This window comes from Barbus barbus (genome assembly GCF_936440315.1).
Source record: "Barbus barbus genome assembly, chromosome: 22".
NCBI lineage: Eukaryota > Metazoa > Chordata > Actinopteri > Cypriniformes > Cyprinidae > Barbus > Barbus barbus.
In genome coordinates this window covers 6,086,478-6,111,130 of record NC_136750.1, presented here as the reverse complement: position 1 = coordinate 6,111,130, position 24,653 = coordinate 6,086,478, and the positions used below count along the sequence as shown (strand labels likewise).

The following is a 24,653-nucleotide window of genomic DNA, read 5'->3' as shown; positions in this document are numbered from 1 at the left end:
TTATAGTTTATAAAGCTTCCAAAGGAGTTGTTTTAAGGGAACTCACCGTTTTTCTTAGTGCTAATCTTGATGGGTGAGCTGGCTGGTCCTTGACCAACGCTGTTGAATCCCTTCACAGAGATCAGATACTGTGTGTTTCCATCCAGCCCTGTCAGCAGCATGGTGGTCTCATTCCCCGTCGTCCTCTTCTTCTTCCCCATCTCCTCCTGCTCCATGTCCTTCCAGGAGCTCACCTGTTCCCAACAAGACAATCTGTCTGTCATTCATTCAAGATTTTTTGTTGTGATAAAGAAAATGAAACTGAGTTGCTTCAGTAAATGGCACAGTGAGAGTTGCCAATTTCGTGTGATATTGTGTCATTTAGTTTAAATAACCATCATACATTTTGCATGAAGAGCATAATAGGGGAGCATGTAATATCTCCCTATGATGAAATACGATAATCTTTCTCACTGGAGGACACAACTGTGTAATTTCACTGCAGAGAATAATTTTTCATTCAGAAAAATTAATAACCTTCATTCAGAAAGCATAACAGTTGTGGAAATGATGAAGAAAATAAAGGGTTCACGATCATATATGTGCCTTTGTTTCAAAACCTGATGAGCTGCCTTGCTGTAATAGGCAGATGCCTTCTTAGGCAGCACCCTAACCATCACAGAACGTCATAAGTGGCGGTTTGGGACCTTCTGCATAGACAGTGATTGTCATACAAACACTGCTCCTCAGCAGACTTGACCTTTGAATTTTACTGTTAGCATTTTGCTAAGCTAACTTACAAATGAGGACAACAGGAGCAAACAAAACCAACAAAAAAAAACAAACATGTAACACTTTATTTCGATAGTCCACTTTAGACATTCTACTAACAGTAAGTAACTTTGCAACTACATGTCAACTAGCAGTCATTAGAGTATTAGTAGACTGTCTGCTTAATAACTTCTAACACTTTATTTGGATGGGTCCACAACATACAACATACTGACTATTAGAAACTTTGCAAGTATATGTTAACTTATTCTACTAACCCTAAACCTAACCTAACAGTCCACTCTGAGAGTTAGTAGACATGTAGTTGCACATTAATGAGAATTAGTTGACATGTAGTTGACATGTAGTTACAAAGTTACTTATAGCTAGTAGAATGTCTAAAGTGGACTATTGAAATAAAGTGTAACCAAAAAACAATCATGAATGTGAAAGTTGTTGTTTTTTAAGTTGTTAGAGAATGCTAGTGTTAAGAGGGTAGATTATTTATTAGATTGTACTTCACAGTGTTATTTTAGTACACACAGTGAGTAGTGAACACACACACACACACACACACACGTTGGTTTTTGTGGTTTATGGGGACTCTCCATAGGCGTAATGGTTTTTATACTGAACACACTGTGTGTGCTATTGCCCTACACCAACCCTACACCTAAACTTAGCCCTCACAGGAGACTTTGTGCATTTTTAGATTTTCAAAAAACACCATTTAGTATGTTTTTTAAGCCTTTTGAATTACGGGGACATAGGCAGTGTCCTCATAAACCACCGCAAAAAAATACTATAGTATAATACTATAGAAGTCATTCTAATCGGTGATGCTGTCTACGCTGGATGCTGCGCGGTTTGACACGACAAATACCTGACAAAAAACTGCTGCCGCATTTTATTTATGACGAGCTGACACAAATTTCAAATGATTTTCAACGGTCGCTTTATCGCGTCCAGTGTAAGCAGACTTTAGCTGTTGCGGCACGGCACGTCCGGTGTAGACACAGTGTTACTCACCTATCGAGAAGAACCAATGCAACCTCGGCATCCGATCGCAGGCCTTCCGCTCCTTGAGTTCTCTCTAACACTGGAAAGCTGATCCAATATTTACACGGGTCCTACTTCTTGCCTTATCGTTCCGCAGACGTTTTTTTCTTTTGTTTTTTATCCGCCATCTCTATCTTTCTGTCGCTCGGCTCGGCTGTTCACTGAACGCTCTCTCCTCCACATCATGAGTAGACACGCCCCTTACTGCTGATTGGCTACAAGTTTGTTTTGGTACTCGGCCCTGACGCCTTTTTCTAATGCATTTTTGAAAAATGACATACCCCACCTTTAAGTTGTAATAACATTTAACAATATTAGTGTTTTTACTTTATTTTTGATCAAATAAATGCAGCCTTGGTGTACATAAGAGACTTCTTTTAAAAAGATTTGAAAATCTTACTGACCCTAAACTTTTGAATGCTAGTGTATTCTGTATTTTTCAATATTGCATTAATTAAAAGTGTATATATACAACATTAATATTTCTTCCAATTTTTTCCACCACACAATGCTGTCTGGGTAGGCGGCTCACTAGGTCTTGCCACAAAACCATTTATCTATTAATTTCTCCTTCTCTTACCTCATATCCTTGGGGTCTTCCAGGGCCAGGATTGGGCGGCTTCCACATCACTTTAATTTCGGAGGAGGAGGTGGCGAATGCCTGCACTTCAGAAGGAGGCTCCCTGGGCTCTGCATTTAAAAGCAGAACACTTCAGATTTCACAGCAAATAACACATAAAACACATCACCAGTCATACGCGCTATACGCCAGCTTGATGAAGTGTTTGGGATACATTTCATCAGTATCTCTTATGTGTTAATAGTCAGAGCGAAGAGTCAAAGAGGATGTAAATGGTAAGTTGTGAAGCCCTGTGATCGTGAGGGAGGATCCCGCTGAGAGAAACGCTGTGAGACTGAGAGGTGACAGAGTCACAGAACATCCATCATATTAGCAGTAGTCACAGCAAACGCCACTTGCACGGTTACCATAAAATCAGCCTGACACAGTGTGATCACACACTGAAACTGTTTGGTCCTCTTGATCATTTCTGTGTAGGCAGTAAAAGTTTTTTTTTTTTTTTTGAAAGGTCAAAAAAGTTCTCAAAGATTACTTTATTTTCATAAACACACACACACACACACACAAAACTGAGCTGTTGGTTGGATAGTTGACACTAAAAATTAAAATGACGACATTTACCCATCAAGTGCATCAAAAAATTAGAAATTCTGCCAAAAGCACAATACAAAGCAGGCTATATGACTAATGTATCTTTTTAAAGTAAAATCGGTTTATCCGGTTCACAAATGTGACTCATTCAGTTATCAAGTTCAACTCACTCTATGATCCCATCAAAATGGTTGATCGGCTTAAAAAAACAAACAAAAAAACAGACAACTTTTATTATATTTGAGCTCTGAGCTTGAAAGCCTCTGGTCACCATCTACTGTCATTTTATGAAACAGTCTTCATGATATCTATTTTTGTGTTCCACAGAAGAAAACCATCAGGGTTTAAAACATGACTTATAAAACAATTTATTTTCCTATTTTATGGAACCACATCACAAAGAAAAAGTGGCTTGGTTAATCATGAAATCAAGATAAAATTGTAATGCATAGCCTTATATAAACGAAGTGTGCTTACGTGTATTACAAGTGCACTTGTAGTGTACATCAACTCTTAACAAACAAACAAAAAAACAACAAAAAAAATCTTGAGAATAATATATTAATTAAATTAAAGCCACTTAAGTGTAGTTAAAGAGAGTACACTTTCATGACTGTTTCTAAACAAACTTAAGTACATTTTAATAAGTGCATTTTAAAATAAAAATTTTACTTTGACATTGTTACAAAGTACATTTTAAATAATTGTTTTATTAATATTTTGTCATGTTTTAACATATTTACTTTGCTTTGTTGACTAACATAATCCAGCACATGTAAAATACTGGATTATAATTTTAACTATAAGTGTGTTATTTGATATTACTTTATATGTAGTAAATTACAACTTCATTACAAATGTGTAATCACAAATACATGGCATTCAAGTTTCACTAGAAATACTATTAAAGTATTCATCATTTAGTATTAAATAATAATAAATAATGAAATAACATTAATAAAGAATTTATTATTATATACAAAATTTTTTGTTTCCTATAAATGCTTGTCAGACATTGTCAGTACACTTTAGCCATATTTAAAAAAAAACTATGAAAAAAAAGCACTCTAATGTTCAACTAATTGCATTTAATATAAAATTAATCTATAATACATTTTCGGTTAACTATAAATTACTTAATTCCTACATACGTGGGCCAAAAAAGCACTTTAAATGTTCAACTAATTAAATTGAATATCAATTTAAACTATAATACATTTTTAAAATGACATAAAACCGCACTTAATTCCTACTTATGTGGGCCAAAAAAAATCACTCTGAAGTCAAACTAATTACAATTTAATTAGATTAAACAATCTAAATTTAAACTATAACACGTGGTCAGATAACTATAAGCATTATATTCAGTTCACACTTAAGTTTACTCTTTTTATTCACTTTATTTCCCTAATATGTATTCTCAAAAAATACTAAAATGTATTTCTTTTTGATAAGGGCACACTATGTTTGCTCTCATTTTGTGTACTTTATTTTGACTTTTGATCTGTACTTTTACCAGTATCTCAAAGAACTGACACAAATCGTTCAGTACCATCCATCCACAGCCCTGGATTAGCTTTTGTGTGATGTACTTCAAAGTTCGAGAAACTCTGTCTGTATTGTTGAGCCGTGTGTTATTGAAGTTATTTAAACTAGCAATAAATCCCATCAATCAGAGCAAGAACACATCTGACCCTCACCTCCCTCCGCAGAGAACACAGTAACCACCTCGCTGAAGGGCCCGTCTCCTTTGTTGTTATACACCCCCACCCGCACCTCAAACGGGGTGAGAGGGGGGAAGGTCTCGTCTCTGTATTTATAGGTGGTGGAGTCTGCCGAGGTCACCATCTTCTCTTTCCACCCACGTGTGCCATTGGCTCGGAACGCCACGATGTAGCCAAAACCTTCTCCATTTTGGAATTCTTCAGAGACGGGCTGAGGACGAAAAAATAAAATTATTATGAGCTCTGGATTCATTTCCAGGCAGATAATGTTTAAAAGTCACACTGTTTAAACTAATTCTTAAAATATCACTCAAAATATCTGAGTTTGCTTGTGGAAAAAATATTTCTCTGCAACTGGATTGGAAATTGGAAAAAGGGTCCTAATAACACACAGCCAGCTGAGCTCGGAAAAATGAGGGAAGGGTAAACGGCCATGCAGCAGGTAATTTATGAAGACATTTGCTTGAGAATTATCAGCCCTGAAGATGTAGCCTCGCAAATTATTTGACTCCAGCACAACTCATACTTCCTGTGTAATGTGAAAAAATTTGCTATTTTTAGGTCAGCTTAGAATCTGACATCTTAGGCAAGTTTTGCATCATTTTCGCTTGCTCTGCTGGTGCTAGTTAAAAATAAGTAAAGTCCAAGTTTAAAATTCAATCATGTACCCAATTAACTGTGTGGAAACTGAACGTTAAAAGCATATTATGTTAAAGAGTCAACACAGCAGTGCTGGAACAGAGACACTGACATCTGAACATTTAGCTCTTATACTAATAATCCTTTGAGCTTTCAAAGTATCACAACCAGCATTTATTTTATTATTATTTAAGTCAACTTGAAATCTAAATTGTGCATTCATAAAGGAATAATTCACCCAAAATGAAAATGTTGTCATTAATTACTCATCTTCATGTTGTTTCAAACCAGTTTAATTCATGAAGATTTTAATGAAATCTGATGCTAATATCTATGAATTGAGTGGCATAATCAAAGTCTTCTGGAGAATCACAAGCATTGATCAAAAATATATAGAGCACATCAAACATAGTAAACAGAAGTTAAATCATATTGCTTAATGCACAAGAACAAAACTCATTGGTTCTCAAACATCAAACAAGCATATTTGATTTTCTTTGAGACATTAAAGTTTTGGGTGAATGGTCTTTCAGTGGAGGGACTGAGTTTTCTCAGGTATCATTACAATATTTTGAAGATGAACAAATGTTCTTATGGGTTTGGATTGGATATGAGGGCGAGTAAATTAGTGATTTTTTTTTTCTTTTCTGGGTGAACTGTGCTTTAATTGCATGTTCCTGGACTTATTGTTACGTGCCTGGTGTGCAAAACAAAGCGTACGACGAAGGAGTACAATCAAAGCGTTCTTTTAATAATCCACAGACTGAGATGGGCACAACCAAACATAAATTAAACCATAGCAGACAAAAGAACATGGGAGAACACAGGCTTTAAATACTAAACACAATCATGGAGAAACAGAAACAGGTGTGGAGCTAATTAACTAATCAGGGCAACTCAAGAAATCTAGGTCAAAGGAAGACTAAAGCAGGAGGACTAGAACACAAACAAAAGTCCATAACTGTAACACTTATGGTGAATTATTCATAAGTACACATTATTCCAAACAATAAAATCAAAACATAAAAATTAATAACTCTTGACTGCATTCTTGTTAGCAATGCTCACTTTTTACAATCCAGTCTGTACCTTGTGGATTAAATCATGTCCCCCACTAGATATTTTTCCCCTCTGGATTGAATATTCGGCACTCCACAGAAGAGACATTTTTTTTTTCCCCCGCAAAGAACACTTAAGTAAATAGTTAATACTAATTAATAATTTAAGGATGTTTCTATGAATGGTTCACACAGAAAATTGTTCTGGTTGTGTTTCATGAATGAAGCCCAGCGTATTAAAGCTAACTGGACTTGACTTTAGTTTTGACATACCTATATACATTTTCTGTCCCAACATTTTTAAATTTGTATTTCCCCCGAGTGTTTTTCCATTTCACACACTGACCAGCATTGAATTTAGGTAAGGTTAAGGTTTAATCTAATTATTATAGGTAGCTAATTTCAGTTAATTCAGTATTAATAAATGACTTGACTTTGAAAGAGCCTCTAGTCTTTTATGTGGCAGTTTACAACACAGGCTAATTTTACAACTTGCCCAGTATTTGGCTGAGCCATAAAGCTCTTTTTTTCCCACTACCATACAGCCTCAAAAACACATAGAAGCTTTAAACATGTATCCAATAAATAATTTCAATCTCCATATTTTTTCCAGTTAAATTACATCCTTTGTTATGTCGGTTCAGAGAAAGAAGCAACACTAAATGGCACTGAATTACATCAAAATGTCAGAGAGTCCCAAATGAATCGGGGAGATTTTCAGTTGTAATGAAACAGATCACTTGTGAATGTCAAGTGCTTTGACGGTGAGCCTGAACACATCAATTAAAGATGTGCTAATCGAATACATCAAGACTCAGCATACAGCGAGAGCTCGCCATTGTTCTGTGAACCGTATCAATGTCTTTTCAAAGGGCTTGGTTCAGGCCCTCGAGTAAATAAACTGCGCGGGTGACGACATTTTGTGAATAACGAGTCAAATATCAATTAATCTGCGGTGTAATGGCTGTGTCTCTGGAAATCACCTAGTGATAGTGAATGATGAATGGTAATGCTCTGCTCTAGCTTGAAGTCCTTTAACACATCAACACTGTTTAGAATATATACAATAGCACCAATATTTTATTTATTATTATGCACCTTTTCCCTGTGATCTGGTTTTTGTGTAAATGTTTTCATGTACAATAAAAGCAGTCCACAAATCTTGTGAGAAAACATAAATTAATTGATTTGCTAAAAATCTTTCTGCTCCAACACAACTTTAAAATATGATATAGATTCTGCATATTGGCAATGGAGTTTAGCATTTTGCAATGCTAAAACACCTAAATTATTCCTATTTTGCAAGGTAGAGTAGAACTTATTTGTGAACAATTCAGTCTGATTCAAACCATTTTATCTACCCAGTGGGGTGGTAATGCATTTTGTTTGACTAGCTCATTTAAAAGAATCACTTTTTAAGGTTCATTTGTTCATGAATTTGACATCACAGAGCTGTATTTGCTGCTGCATGCAGGAATACCTGGTGTGCACACTTAAGATGCAATTAACAAATGACCTTACACGATCATATCTGATGAAACGGTGTATGGAGGCATAGTACACACTTTTTCCAGACAGCTGCGAATTGAGACTATATTCTACATTAAATGATCACAAATCTGACAAAATATTAAACATTCCAAACTAGTGTTAATTTAGTCCCGTGGGAAAATTTTCTTGTTAGTTTTTATCATATTTAGTCAACCTGATCCTATTAAGTTTTAGTCAAGTTCCCCTTCAGGAACTCGAGCTGCGTCAGAGAACGCTATGGGAACGCCTCCAGCATGACCGCTGTCTGAACCACGAATGTAATCTGTCCAATAAATGGGTGAGACGTCACAGGCGGGTGACGTAATCCACCAGGATGCTTAAAAGCACGTGCGGAAAGGCCTCTGCTCGCCGGAGTATGAGGAAACTGTACGCCCTGAAGTGGAAGTGTCACTTCATGGTGCGGAGGTCGCCAGCTCGACCCAGCCAACTGCCCGATTGGTACAGTTCTGGAGTTCGTGCAGGCCTGTTCCTCCACAGGGTTAACCCACTCCACCCTGAAGGTCTACGTGGCAGCTTTACCGGCCTACCGCGCCCCTCTCGGTGGCCATTCAGTGGGTGACACCCCCTAGTTACATGTTTCCTCCAGAGGCTGAGGCCTCCGGCCAGAGGGCTTATGCTATGTGGTGGATCAGGATGCTATTCCATAGCCTCGAGTCCTCTGCTCTCCCCTCTTCTTGGGGATCAAGACTCACTTCTCAGAAGTTGGCCTTCGGGATGCAGGCCCCGCCCACTTTAGCCACTCGTGGCCCTTTTTTCTCTTGCCCTAGCTATGCTCCAGCCACACTAGGCAGGGATTTGTAAGTCTGCCGGCGTGGGCATCTCGTTCCCATAGCGTTCGAGTTCCCAACCATGGTTCCCCGAAGGGAACGAGACGTGTGCATCTCGAGGCCATACTTCCGGCATCCCTGCGAGCGCTTGCGTCATTCCTAGAAGCTAACGCCGGTTCTACCGCACATGCTTTTAAGCTTCCTGGTGGATTACGTCACCCGCCTGTGACATCTCGCCCATCCATCAGACAGATTACACACGTGGTTCAGAGCGCGGTCACGCTGGAGGCGTTCCCATAGCGTTCTCCGACGCAACGTCTCATATAGCAGTATTAATTTACATTATTTTAATTACAGTTAACCGTACAGCAGTATTAATTTTGGCAAAAATTTTTAATTTAGTCTTAAGGTCATTGCACACTGAGTCCGAATTTTCGTCCTAAATGTTTGCACGTTAAAAAATAAATACGACCTCACGTTGTGTCAATCACGTTTGCACACTGCCTCCGAAACATTTGTCCGTCAAAAAAAATTCGGATCAGGTTCGATTTTCTGCGTTTTCGCATCCGTAGCATGCATTTTGATAGGAAAGGATGGGGTATATTAAAAAACTGAAAAACGCATGCGAAAATTTCGGACTCAGTGTGCAATGACCTTTAGTCTTACTCAAATATACATTTTAGTTATCATCTTTAGACAACCTTGTCCTGTTTTTATTTAGTAAAGTTTTGTCAGGTTTTAGTCAATGAAATCTTAGTCACATTTTTGTTGTTCTGTATAATGGTTAAACTGATAAAAAATATTTTTGCTCAAAATTATAATCGTAATGATTGTTGTCATTTGAGTAATTTACAGGTAAAACAAACAAAAAATATTACACAAGTGAAATTCCTAGTAATTCTACTAATTCCAAATTGCAATAGCCTATCTCTATTAAAAAACAACAGCGGTTGAGTAAGTGTATTTATTCTCATGACAGAACACAGACCGGCTGAATGACACTTTCATTTAGATCGCTAAACTCCAGCTTGTTTGTTGGAGTTTTCAGATCATCGGCGGTGGCGCTTCCGCAAAGAGGAGTGAGGAGTTTTTATTTTTTTGAATATATTTTAGTCTTGTCTTATTTCGTCAACGAAATTGCATGTTAATATAGTCATAGTTATCGTTTATTGACCTTATTATCGGCTCGTCTTTCTTCTCGTCTTACGCCCTAAACACACTGCACGATTTTCAGCGATTTCTGGGACAGCCGACAATCGTGCAGTGTGTTTAGGGCTTTAGTCATGGGAAAAAAGCTCCCCAACGAACATTTTTTATCATTCATAATTTCGAAATGAACACTATTCCAAACAGTAGTCTTGACTACATACAGAACTACATACAGCAGAATGGACTAGTTTTACACTGCGTACTGGTGCTACAGTAGTATTGTATTGCCCAAGCTATAAAATACAAGTGATGGCACAGTATTTTCTAACTGAACTCAGTTGAGGAGAGATTTCTGGGAGTTAAAAATAGGGGTAAGCAAATTATGAATTCTTTAAGATTTCACTTAGACACAGTTGGCATTACGACCATGTAATTATAAAGCACTTCTCCTCACATATTATCTTTCTAGATATAGAAAGGTGGTTTAGCATTTTGCTACACTACAACACCTAAATTATTCTCCCTCTGGAAGGTTGTATACAGTCTGTTGGTCACATGAGTTGATCTTGCCTGTCCAGCTGCTGACAATTTCCTTGCTTTGACACTTGCTTGATGTTTTTCTGAGGGGGATATATTAGAGCCTGTCTGCGACACCTGCTAGGCATTTAATAGAATGGAATGCAATCTATTAAGGGAGATAGAAATTTAATTAAAATGTAAGCCGGCGGAATTAAATCTTGGGCAATTTTATTAATTGACAAACACCTGTACTCTCCTTTTTTTGGCAGCGAATCTGTCCATCACGCCAAATTCTGACTGATTTCCACCCGCTTCCAAAATTATCATGTCCCTTGCACCCAAAATAAGATGTAGACAGACGATGGGAGAGAATAGGTTGTACCTTCACACTAAATACTTTAGCACACACTTTTAGTGCCAGAGCAGTGTAATTAACTCACTCTAGTGTTTCTAGAAATTGAATTAACAACCCTTGAACCAACATTATCGGTGCTGGCTGAGCCTTTCTGCATGGGGCGACCAATAAATGGCCGTTTTAAAAAAGGTAAAATCAGTTCTGCTACAAAATGAAGTGGAACATGCATCTAAAAAGGCTGTTGGGCAAAGGAGTGGCACCCAGGGTGCAAATGAAGTCTGCTGGCGGTCTGATATCAGCACGCACGGTGGGCTGCGGCAGGCATCGAATAGGAAGTAGGGCAACTGTAATGGTCCAGTCCATTGCTCCTGGTGCCCGTAATACTTTTTCTCTCTCTGCAGACACTAATGAGCAGACGGGGCGAGCTGTTTAGTCATTCATCCTGATTAATAAGCAGATCTCAGCCCAGCCTTCTTGGTCTTCCACAACCACCCAGAGATGATTGGAGAGGCAGCACAGCAGCCAGTTCACGTGCCCCGAATGCCAAAGCAGCACCGCATCTTCTCATATCCACCAGTATTGATTGGAGATGCAGAGCCAATTCAGTGGTTCTAAAGTGGTTAATCAGGCCACAGACAAACAGGGTGGAGCTAAAATAGAGCTATATGGGACTGTGCCAGAGAAGAGGAGATCGTTGTACACAATATTGGGGAGGCTACATCCACACAGTCTGTTTTCTGGGATTGTTTACTATCAGGTGTGACCTATTCAGCATAGCTATGACTTGAATCCTGCATGAATGATCACAGTCAAGCCTTTCCGTAAGTTGGAAATAACACCTGTAACAGTACAAGTGGCTGAATATGAAGATGGTAACAAAGAAACGTTTTATCACAATTAACCCGAACTCACTCTTAAAATGGCCAGTTTGGTTATAAAATGCATTTCATCACATTTTTATGTGCTGCAACGGAGTAATCTGAGGCAATAATCAATCTCATATGTGGCATTGAGAAGTTTGAGTTTGGGTTTGTTTGCATAAGGAATCAAAAATGAACGTTTCACAGATAAATGCATCCTCAAAAATAAATCTTTCCTTTTTAGAAGCTAAATATTAAGTTAAATTCTGCTGTTTTACACTATGATTTGAATATAAAACAATGTTCTAGTTGATTTTCTAGTTGTATTTATTGTAATATTAAGGTCAATTTGAAATGTTCACCCTAATATAGCTGTATTTGTGCCAGAGAAACTAATTGACTATTTTACTAATTAACTCTGAAGTGGTAGCGTGCCAAGCTACCTGCTACTCAATATTTAAATTCCAAAACCTAAAAATTGTATAACAATTAATTTGTTGTATATTGTTTTTTGGCACACTTTATCTATTTATTTATTATTTTTCATTCATGATGTTGTAATGATAACACCACCACATTTTTTTTACTTTCTTCAAATAAAAAAAAAAAAATAAATCAAGAAAGAAATGTTACTACAGTAACTATACCATTGTATTGTTAAAAAAAACTAATAAAAAAATAAATAAATACACTTAATAAATACAACAGTAAAATGATACTTTCTATTTCAAACATTAAAACATATTTTTTTTATTTTGGCAGGAAACCGCAAACAGGCCGAAAATTTTCTCTTTTGTTGACAACGGATTTATGAACAATTGCCATTTAAAAATTTGAGAAGATGGTTGGCACAAGTTGCATTTTCAAATGCATGTTTTAACTGACCCAAACTCATATCCAGCCGCAACATTTCCAGCAAACCGAGTCGCTCCAAGACAATGAAAATAGTAGCAATAAGCTGCTCACTTTTTAAAACAACATATATCACTACACTGCAGCATTTGTGAAATTAAAACTTGTTTTATATACTTGCCAGAGCAGATTTTTACTTGCATTTGGAGTTTAATGTTGGACCCTGTGTAAATGAAATGTAGTAACACACATTGTCAACAGGTCTCTGCCTCTGCTTTGTTAGTGCTGAGTGTTTTAAGTATGGTGGCACTCTAATGGTTAATGTAAAGTGTCTGTGCTAGAAAAGGTTAAATTCCTGGTATGGGAGACTTGGTGACTGAAGTATTATTAAATTCATAAAGCTGCTCAGTCACCATTATGTCCTTGAGCAAAGCACTTGGGATCCGGGGGGCAGTCCAATTAATGCGTTGCAAATCGTTTTAGTTTAAAAGCGTCTGCTAAATGATATGTAATTTAATGTGATGTACTATGTGTCTCAAAATAGCACCTGAAGCTCCTGTCAGGATACCTGCTAGTATGTCCCTTAAAGTGATAAAGCAGTAAAGAATTAACACTTGAGAAATCTCCCTTGTGTTTAAAACAGGCAAACATTACACTCACAACGTGTTCAGAGCTCTAAGCGACATCTAAAAATGTCTAGTGTATAGACACGTTCTGCATGTTGTGAACGCGATGAGGGGCTTATAATTGAACTGTCATTGCCAAAGCAAAATTAAAACTCTGATTGTTCTGTAGTTACAGCGATAACCTCCTCAAGGGGTTATAAACTCAGGAAGTCATCATGGTAAAAATATTCCATTGCATCTAGAATGAGCCTTATCGTATTTCATTTCACACTAAGGTATAGTTCTGCTAATATGAAAGTTATTTGCCTGGTGACGGTTGGAGCCTGAGTATTTAATAACTGCAAGAATATAGTCACTTCAGCGTACATCTGTTCCTCAATTCCTCAGTTAATCACAGCTTTAACTGGATTCATCTGGAAACCCCCTTTTTTTCTTTTTTAAAACGTGTTTATGTGCACAATACTAGCCTCACAGCAGTGCACAGAACCAAAGGTGATTCTGTTCATTAGCATGCTAGTATCCTCTTTCCACAGTACAGAAAAACTGACTAGATGTTGCTGCAGGGTTGTAAAATTTCAGATAAACTGATTTTCAAAAAAAACCCATCAAAGCGCTTTGAAGATTCAAGGTTAACGGTCATTTTCCATCTCTCTCATTTGACCAAACTGCAGTTTTTTAAATAATAAATGGCAGTGACCACAACCGTCAAGCTTTAAAAAGGAAAATATCATAACAGTATATTCATTATATTCAACAGTATATGACTTGTGCGCTATATGTCTTCTGAAGCCATTCGATATGCTGCAGCTCTCAAATTTCATTCTCCATTCCACATACTGGAAAATGACTGGTGTGTCATATTAGATTACAACACATTCGAGAACCAGTAGTTTTTTGGTGTCAATGACATCAAACCTGGCACAGCGCAAGAATGTGTATTTTTCATTTTGCACATACAGGAATGACGTGAGATAAGGCAACGATACTGCTTTAGTACTTGCTAGTCCTTTGTGAAAAAGAAGTATACTTTAGCATACATTTAGTAGAGTTCTGACTATATAAATAATACACTTTGAACTATTAGATTTAAGTTTAAGAACTTAAGAATGCAAAAATTTTTTTTGAAGAATGTTGGTAATCAAGCAGTTACTGGTGGCTATTGACTTCCAATTCCATTGCTTCACTGCTCCTGTATTAGGTCATTCGGATACATGCCAACATTTTTGCAACATACCACAAATTTCACCTGCAATATTGTAGGGAAGATGGCATATTCAGATGTATAGAGTGCATTTTAAACAATACATGCCAAATGTCACATATTACAAAAGTATTAGACACAAACTCAAATTTGAATTTTGGAAAACAGTTTTTGTGATTACCCTCAATCTACAAACCAACACAGCTATACTTGAATAGATTAATGAACATGTATAAATGACTTGTCAGCATTTACAAATATTACATTTTCCTATTAAGCCTACATCATGTTAATAATTTGAATAAAGTAAGGCTTGCAAAGTATTACAAATGTCTAGCAGATCTGGAATAAACCTGCACCACTTCTTAATCCTTTTTGCCTCCAACAGCATTCCCACAAAGCACAAAAATTAATTTAGAATATAGTCATTCATCTGTTCTTATAGGGTTTGGGACTATAAGTGTAGCAATCCTTCAATAGGCAAATTGCGATGGTGGCAATTACAGCCGGATACAATTACAAACGCTCAAGTCAATTAGCTGCTTGAATCTATTTGGCCAGGAACTGCAAGTCTTTTATGCCATATTCATTAGCATAGCAAGAGTTCACAGTAGGGAGTCCATTGTGCATGCTGAGTGCAAACCTACCTCCCAGGATATGACCAGCTCATGCCTGCGGCCGTTCCCCCCTCTCACGTTGGTAGGGGCTACTGACGGAACTGCAGACACAGAAATACTGCAATGTAATAGTGCATTATATTATTAGCTTTTAGTAGCCAAAACCTCTATGCAAAAATGCGAGTGCTGCATTATTTGCTAATGACTTCTAATGATTAATTAATGCTTGGCTGTTAAGACAGAGGAGGAAAATTCACTCTATAGGTGTAACTCTCAAAAGCACAACCATGAGGTCGAGAAACAGTATAGCACTCTCTAAACACATCTGACAGCTTGAGTCGCACAAACAAGCATTGCAAATAAAGAGAAAAAAGCTAAATGTGAATAGGTAAACCAAAACTGTAAAATACTATAATTATTCTATAATTATTTATCACTCATTTACTCACAAATCCGTAATTACAAAGGCGTTATTTGGTAGTATACTAAATTAACAACCAAGGCTCGTGGGAAAAAACATGCTTTTTTTTTTTTTTAAATCCAGCAATGTACCTACATACACATACAGTTTACTGCAGTTCCTAGTTGAAACCAAATATTAATGACTGTAAACACTAACAACGTTTATTCATTTTCACACAAATTATGATTATTTTTATGCAATTCTATTTGCACAATACTTTACATTCACATTATATTTAGGCATTAGACATTTATTTAAATCGACTTTTTATCAATTCTTGCTATATTGGTGTTGCTAGCACTATGTTCTTTTGTTTGAGCCATTGGAAGGCTATATTATGACCTCAAAGCTATTTTCTGTGTTTGACTTGTAAACTAATACATACTGATGTTTATATCACATAATCAGCTCCATATAGCTTTTACGATGTAGTAAACTTGCTCTGTAGCTCACCTGGTATCACATTGCACTTGTGATGTGGAATGCTCGAGTACGAGTCGCATTAAAACAAAAGGCACGATAAAAGAGACCAAAGGCTTGTTAACACTGTAAATTAGATTTAATGTAGAGTTTAGTGTAGGAGGTGTATTTTTTTTAACAAGATGGCACATTTAATTTTTAGTGCCAATCACTGGATATTTAGTTTCCGAACTGCCACAATACTCTACAACCAGCCGCTACGGTTTCTGGGTGGTGGTTTTGTTTCCTCCTCCGTACAGATCGCGTCCCACGTTCCTCTCGGTAAATCGCGTTCCGGGGGGTCCCCCTCGGTAGAAATCATGATCGCATTCCCCTCGGTCGAAATCATGTTTCTCCCTGGGGGGCCCCCCTCCATCGTCAGGCCCTTAGAATCGTCCTAACCACCCAACCCCCCTCTCTGTGGTGCCCCTGTCTACAACAACCAATGTAATAAAATGTTCCCAAGTTCACTTGTTTTGGTTAAAACTGAACACACTTTTAGCGCCACACACTGGACATTTAACTTTGAAAGTGTCGTGAAATGTGCAAGAAGCAACATTATATTTTGCAGTAATTTACCATATTCATGTTTTTCCAATGAAGCTGGTTTGATATGAGATATTATTGCCCTTTTTCACACAACAACAGTTCAAAGTTTGGGTGAGACCCAAATTTAGGTCACTATTATAGGGTAGGGTATAGAGAAAACAGAAGAACAAGTTCTATTTTGGCATCAGTAATGTCAAACCTGGTGAGACATGTTGAGATGCAAACAAAATCTGAATGGATGATTGGTCAAACATATGTTCTGTTCTCATCTTGTATGATTTCATATCGATTTAATGCATGGGCCCCTTTTATTGTGCTTTTAGTTGTTTTGTCTCTTCTAAAGCTCAGTGGCTGTGGAACCATCGCTGTATGGAAACATACTCTTTGAAGATTCTTCAAAAACTCTTGTTTTGGGATCCACGGCTAAAAATAACAGCACATGGGTTTTGGCACGAGGGAGAGTAAATAATGAAAGAACTATTCTTTTAAGAAACAAACAAACGAACGGTGGCATATGATGACAAACTACAGTAATTCAACGGGCTTTAAATAATGATAAAAAGTAGCTGTCATTATATTTGTATTTTGGGACATTTTGTTGCTGCGTAATCGGGGTTTTTGAACCAAAATGTGTTGAAGCGAGCGTTTTGTTCTCCGTAAATAGAGAATTCTGCAGCCTCTTTGCCTGAGGGCACAAGTGCCTTTCTGCTTCAGCTCAAACACAAAAACTTGTTTAAATTCATGTAAGCGGCTTATTTTCCACTTCTCCTCCAATTAAAATAGAACCAGGGTCACCCTGGATGTTCAGATGGGTGACGGCAGTCGTAAAAATGTGTCGCATCACGCAGATACACGATCCCCCGAGTGGAGGATGAACGAGGCTTGAGAGAAGACTGTTTGTTTATTTAGAGTTTGTTTATTTCGATTTTTGTTCTTTTGGAGGGCGTTTAGCTCAGTGACATTCACGGGTGAATGAACCAGTGACAGATACCTGCTTCCTTAGTGCGGACCGCTCTGGAGGGGGTGCTCGGGTCGCCTGTGCCTATGCCGTTCGTGGCCACCACCCGAAACTCATACTCCACCCAGGGGTTGAGCTCTACTGCCATGGCAGACTCCATGTTTCCTGTCACTGGCTCTGGATCTAAGGGGGATTTGGAGCACAGCGGAGAGGTACCAAAACAAGTGAGGAATCAATACAGCTTAAAACACAAGCATAGATTTAAGATTTGACATCTACTGAGACTTAATCCTTGTAGACTGGAGGCTTTTCAAAGTAATGTAGAGAGATATAGTATGCTTGAGCTAAACACACACACACACACACAACACAAATTGTGAAAAACAAATACATACGTATATAGAGAGACACACGCAGAGAAAATGACACTTAGTTTAAGCTACTCCCCCCAAAATTCTCATTACTGTAATGTGAAATAAATCTTTTAAAATGTATCCCGCTTAATGTTTTCAGAAAAGTTTTAAGTTGTATTCAAATGAACAAAAAATTAATTCAGTACAAGAAACACATTAAATAATTTCACTGAAACATTACAATTTACACATTATCATCATCATCATCATAATTATTTTAATAATAATAATAATATAATCATTCGTAGTAGTAGTAGTATTACAGTAATAAGAATTAAACTTTTTACATTAATGTTGGTGAGTTAAATTGGAGAAAACAGTTTTATGTTAAATTCTCCAAGCATATCACAATGCAGATTTAAAAAAGGGCAACATTTACACATTTCATTATTTTTCTTTCAGATTTTTGTTCATACTCTACATAGACAGTTTACTTCAAAGACAGAAACCAAACTTAAATGCAACTTTACAAGTGACTGATTTGGAACAATGCAAATGTTTTTTTTATTAGCATACGATATTCTATAAGCATAAACATATGCCATGATTATTATTTAGCCAGAATAAACAATCATGCTGCCTATGTTTTGGAACAGCCTTTGCATCGAAAGCGCTCTTATGATGCTTTAAATGCTTCAGCTCACTAAGCTGAGGAACGGAGTCAACATCTAGTTTTCTAACATCATAGATCGATTTTGAACAACCTAAAAAGCCAATACTGGATTTTTCTTTTAAACCAGCTAAGCATAAAGCTTTACATTTCTGCAACAACGAGGAATACAAAATGCTTCTGATTTAAAGAACAATTTAAACAGCAATAGTCTCTCTAAAGACTCCATGCCCTTGTGAAAAAGAAGTGTGCTGCTTAAATGCATTGAATGTGCACTTCTAATGTACTTCAAAAAACAAACAAACAAAAACACCTACTTAAGCTGGAATACACTACACAATTTTTGCCTCTATTTCCCACCGATTTTACAATCTGAACAAGCTGACGCTTGTTGAGGAAAGTCAGAGCCAGTCTGTAGATTACAGCTGTCTCAGTCACAGTCTCCGATTTTTTAGCTTCAGACTTTGATTCCATCCAGACGGAGGATATCAGACATGTTTGATATTTTCAGCCGATTTTAGAACACATATTGTTTTCATTTATCATGTGTCTCAAGTGTGCCTCAAGTGTGTTATTGAATATTACAAATTGTGTAATTACAGATACTTATGAAGATGTCCTTACGTAATACTTAAAGGGTTAGTTCACCCAAAACAATACAATTGTGTCATTAATTACTCACCCTCATGTCGTTCCAGACCTGTAAGACCTTCGTTCATCTTCGGAACACAAATTAAGAAATTTTTGATGAAATCCGAGATCTCCCTTACCCTTCATAGACAGCAAGGATCCTAACACGATCAAGGTCCAGAAACATAGTATGGACATTGTTAAAATGGTCCATGTGACATCAGTGGTTCAATCGTAATTTTACAATGCTACAAGAATACTTTATTCAACGATTTCTTCCCTTCAGGGACAGTATAGACACATGTGCATTGTGTTCCTATGTACGTAAAGAAGGTGAATCGCATGCATGTTCTACGTCAGCAGCACCATGCGCATGTGTTGATTATGGTGGAGGACTGTCCAGGAAGAGAAGAAATTGTTGAATATTGTTGTTATTTTTGTTTTCTTTGCGCACAAGGAGTATTCTTGTAACTTTGTAAAATTATGGTTGAACCACTGATGTCATATGGAGCATTTTAACGATGTCCTTACTATGCTTCTGTGCCTTGATAATGGTAGGACCCTTACTGTCTATTGAGGGCAGAGAGCTCTCGGATTTCATCAAAAATATCTTAATTTGTGTTCTGAAGATGAACGAAGGTCTTACGGGTTTGGAACGACATGAGGGTGAGTAATTAATGACAGAATTTTCATTTTTGGGTGAACTATCCCTTTAATTGGGTCAAAATAGCATTCTCAAGTTCAGCTAAATGCATTTAATATAACTTTACACTATAATTGATTTAATTTAATTGAATTAAACATGCAGCTAAGAGCATGAAAACATTGAATTCAGTCCTGACTTGAGTATACTCTTTTAAAGTATATTATTTCCATAATAAGTACTCTTTTTAAAAGAATGCTGAAGCGTACTTTTTTCATACATATATCCAGTGTATAACAGCTTCCATTTCTCTGTGTAATTTAGCTTTGAATAAGAGATTGTGAAATGTTTCCATCACTTCTATTAAAGTGAATTTGTAATTTTGATTTCACTCATGCTTTGCTCAAGTCAGTACATAAGAGACACCAGACACAAGATTATGTTTGCCCAGAGGACTGGCTCTTCTTTCTACACACCTCATTTCAGTCCAGACACACACACACACACACACTTGGCTGAGGACCAAACCTCTGGGCTAACTTCTGTCTACAGTTAACGACTGTACATAACCTGTGGGACCAGAGCCCCCCTCCAGGCGTGCGACTGTGAGATGATAAACTCCCAGATGCTCTCCACAAAATTTCTCTCTTTCCCCCCTCCGGCTTACCCTGCCTTATCTCACTGTTCCTCTTCTTCAGCCTCTCTATATTTTCATACTTCAGGTTTTTCTTTTTTCTGTCCCTCTTTGACCACACATGCCTTCAAATTTCTGAGTTTATCATTTGCAGTTTTAGTGTGCTTTCCTGGCATGTCAAAAACTACATTCGTGTTGCCACTGGCTGTTGAGCTTTTAAAATATTGCTTTAAAAAAAAATGTACAGTATGAGAATCCTGACAAGTGCAACATTAAAAATAAATAAATAAATAATAAAATGTGGCTCAAGCAATGGTGTAAATTGTACATATACTGTATATAGATATACTGCTGTATTGTTGATGTTGTGGGCCTATATTTCTGCTGGAGGTCCTGGACATCTTGTTTAGACACATGGCATCATGGATTCTATCAAATACCAACAGATAAAAACTCAATAAGTGACTGACTCTGTTAGAAATCTTATAATAAGCCATGTTTGGATCTTCCAACCGTACAATAATCCAAACACAAACCTCAAAAACAACTCAAAAATGGGTCACTGAGCACAAAACCAAGCTTCTGCTGGCCATTCCAGTCCTCTGACCTGAACCCTGTAGAAACTGAGTCGGGTGAACTGAAGAGAAGAAGCACCAAAATTGAGCTGGTAATCTAAAGGGTCTGGAGTGATTCTGGATGAAGGAATGGTCTCTGATCTCTTGTCCGGTGTTCTCTAACCTCATCAGGCATTATAGGAGAAAATTTAGAGCTGTTAAACTGGCAAATAGAGGTTTCAAAAAGTATTGAATAAAAGGATGCCGTTCATTGTGTCCAATGTGTATTAGAGAAAAACATTTATTTCATAATGAGATTTTATATTCGTATTATCCAATGAAAGGTTAGATTTTAGTACAAATGGCATAGTATATTTCACTTTACCATGAATGACATGGCAGTACACTTTAACTATATTTCAAAGACATTAGAGGTAATTATGAAATTACATATAAAGATGTATCTACACCATCTGACCATTACATAAACAGGGACTTTAATAACATTGCATAAATACATAAACATTAATATGGAGTCTGTCCTTCTTTGCAACTATAACAGCTTCCACTCAGGCCACACGATTTTGGAGTATTTCTGGTGGACTGTTTTTGGACAAGAAGGTCTGGCTCTTAATTTCCATTCCACTTCAGCCCAAAGGTGTTTAATGGGGTTGAGGTCAGGGCTTTGTGAGGGTCAGTCAAGATCTTCCACACCAAACTCATCCAACCATGTCTTTATGAACCTTGATTTACTCACTGGGGAACAGTCATGCTGGAATAAAAAAGGGCCTTCCACAGCATTGACCCCTGCAGAACCCCTGACAAAACAGCCCCATATTCCTCCCAGCAACCACCAAATCCAGACTCGCCCATCTGATTACCAAACAGAGAAGCGTGATTTGTCACTTTACAGCAGCGCTTCACAAAGTCCAGACCCAACAGACTTGTGAATGAATACAAAACAGCGTTTCCAAAAACCTATCACTGTTGACTGTCTGAGCATATGAACATGAATGTAGTTCATCTGTAAATATGCTCATAGTTTTTTACACAGACAGACATTTGTGCTGCATGATATATAAAATAGAGTAATATAATTCACTGCTGTATAACAGCGTATTGCAGTTATCAATTCAGTTGAAGTGATTGCAGGTTACTATCCTAAATCACAGCCGCATACACTATGAAGGATGTACGCTCTCAAACATACACAATTATTAGCCAATCATAGCAGTGGGTGTTTACTTCTGAGTCTATAATAATCCACAATGCCTATTCAATCAGAGCGGGGGGTTAAAAACAAGACAGAAAGTAGCTTATAACTTAAACTATGATGATTTTTGATGCAAAAAAAAAAAAAAAAAATTCATGACCCCTTTAAAGACAATACAAATAATTAAAATGAAATAAATAATTAAGATAAAAAAAAGATGTGCTTGTGATGTGTGCTAAAGAGTCCTACTTAAGAGGGTTAAAATAATACATTCTAAATTGTAAGTGTCTGAAAACATTAAGTTTGCACTAAAGTATACTCTTTAAAAGTAAATTATTTAACATGCTAGTACGAATCTGCTGCCTGAACTCTACAACACACTTACTGTGTAGTTGCAAAAGTCAAACTCTGCTAAAGTTTGTTGCATCCCCAGTGGTCTTTGTTGCTCATGTCTCCTCAAATGTCTTATTGGAAACGAATGACTTTGAATGCTTTGTCAGCATGAACACCCCTTTAGGCCTATGCTATTCCGATACGCTAGAAGAGGAATGCATAGTAAAGAACATGAAGTGGTAGCAGTGTTTAAACTCTCCAAAGTAAAGATTTTCTTCTCTGTCTCCTTTTTCTAATCTGACTAGGTTCAGCACTTACAGCATTGTGTAAACACTTATTGTGCCTTATCTCTCTTACTGTCATTCGCATGGAATGTTTAAACTGAAAAGAGCGATTCATCCATATAAAGTCGACATCATTGCATAAAATTGTGCTATTATCCAAAGCAGACTGCTAATGTTTGAACAGATGACACAAAAAGCTGTAGTCTTTGGATAATAGCGGATAATTACAAGTTGTATTACAGTCAAGGTACCCAAAATAAAGCTATTTAAATCCTGATAGCAATAGAAAAAAAACCACAGTGAGTCTTATTTATCTAACAAATTAGCTGACAAATTACTAAAAAATGAGAGCTAATAATTAGGAGAATTTCAAAGAAATATATATTTAGTAAAACGATAATATTTGTTATGTGCTTTATGTAAAATATAATTTTCTTTTTGGGATGAAATATGACTCCAATGATGGTAAAGTTAACCTACTAATGACCTTCAAATTAATTTGCCATCAGATTTCAGCCAGTGACATTTAAAAAAGCAAAACAGACATTTAATCGAGGCCCACTGGGCTCTTGTCGCACATCTTTACAAACAGATGGGAGGAAAAGTCAACTCCCAGTGCTTGAGTCTGCATTCGGAGACACTAATGCGATTATTTCCAATAATCAGAGTAAGGACTTAATCGCATTATGATGTTTACATGTCAAGAGCATATCTCTTACTCCCGTTTACATGCAATTTCCATTATTCTTATGATTTGCTAAGAATTGTGGTTCATTTTTTACTGCCATTATTCACATACCCTACTGGACAGCACAAATGATGGACTCAGAAAGAGCAGGTGTGTTACTGGCCGCTGTTTTAATTTATTTACGTCTAATGCAAAACACTTTTGTATGATTGTATTTAGGGCTGGACAATAATTCAATATCAATATGTATCGCGATATAATTTTTTTTTTCCAATAACAGTGGTATGATTTTTAAACACATTTCTGATATTTCGATATACATTACCAGTGTTTCCCATACATTGATTTATTTGTGGCGGTTGACTTCGTTGAATAAACATGAGCACTGCATGTTTCAAAATCAAAACGCGGCGCGGGTGATTTATATGAATGTATGTCAGAATAGTCTTGATGGCATCTGATAAAGTAGCGTTCATGAGCGGAGCTGCTTAGATTACAGCCATTACTGAGGAAACCGCTAGTTCTACCACTCTCAAAGTGCCTCCTACTGGCAGAGAATAAGATTGCATTTTCAATAATAAGCCCGTCTCCAGCGGGTGTGTCTCACTCATCCTTAAAAGTGAAGCTGCGGGCTCTTTGATCGCCCCCTGGTGGCTGGCTGCAGTAAACCCCGCCCTCTCCATGTAAACGAATGGGACTTCAGTCAAAATAAAAAAATTAATTACACTTCCAATACAATTTTCCGAAATATGTTTTTGGTCATTTAAGGTAGTTGTTATCACGCTGATATATGTTCAATTGTTCGTTTTTGAGGTAAGTTTGATTTTAGCTAGTAATTTGATGCTATAAAAACGGGGCGTGTCGTTCTGGTTGATTGGGTCCGTGGGAGTTTGGGGGTGGGAGTTTGATACCGCGGCTCCACCTCATGACTCTACTGTGCAGACTCTGGCTCCAAATGACGTCATTTACTCAAGATGGCAGTGGCCATACGGAGGTGTATCCACTTCACTTTTCTATAGTGGAAGGAAGCGGAGACGCGTCGTCCATCTTTTTTTTACAGTCTATGGTCTCCAGCAACATGCTTTTGTTGTTGCTGTTTTTTTAGATGCTGTTCTTCTGAACTTTATATTCATCAAAGAAACCTAAAATAAATTCTACTCCGCTGTTTTCAACAATAATAAATGTTTTTTGAGCAGCAAATCAGCATATTAGAATGACTTCTGACGAATCATGTCACTGGAGAATGATGCTAAAAATTCAGCTTTGTAATCGCAGGAATAACTTGCATTTTAAAATATTTTCAAATACAAAACAGTTATTTTAA

At 37.1% G+C, this 24,653-nt stretch overlaps 1 protein-coding gene across 1 annotated transcript in view; it reads right to left on the bottom strand.

The window, feature by feature from the left end:
- LOC306888253 (contactin-5-like) overlaps window positions 1-24,653 on the bottom strand; it is a gene marked incomplete at its 5' end in the record, with an annotated part of 134,031 nt that overhangs the window by 3,966 nt on the left and 105,412 nt on the right. Inside the window, 5 exons of the mRNA XM_079446451.1 lie at window positions 47-233; window positions 2,390-2,499; window positions 4,681-4,915; window positions 14,929-14,999; window positions 17,361-17,510. Of these exons, the coding sequence (XP_079302577.1) occupies window positions 47-233; window positions 2,390-2,499; window positions 4,681-4,915; window positions 14,929-14,999; window positions 17,361-17,510 (753 nt within the window). The remainder of the gene's footprint in view (window positions 1-46; window positions 234-2,389; window positions 2,500-4,680; window positions 4,916-14,928; window positions 15,000-17,360; window positions 17,511-24,653) is intronic.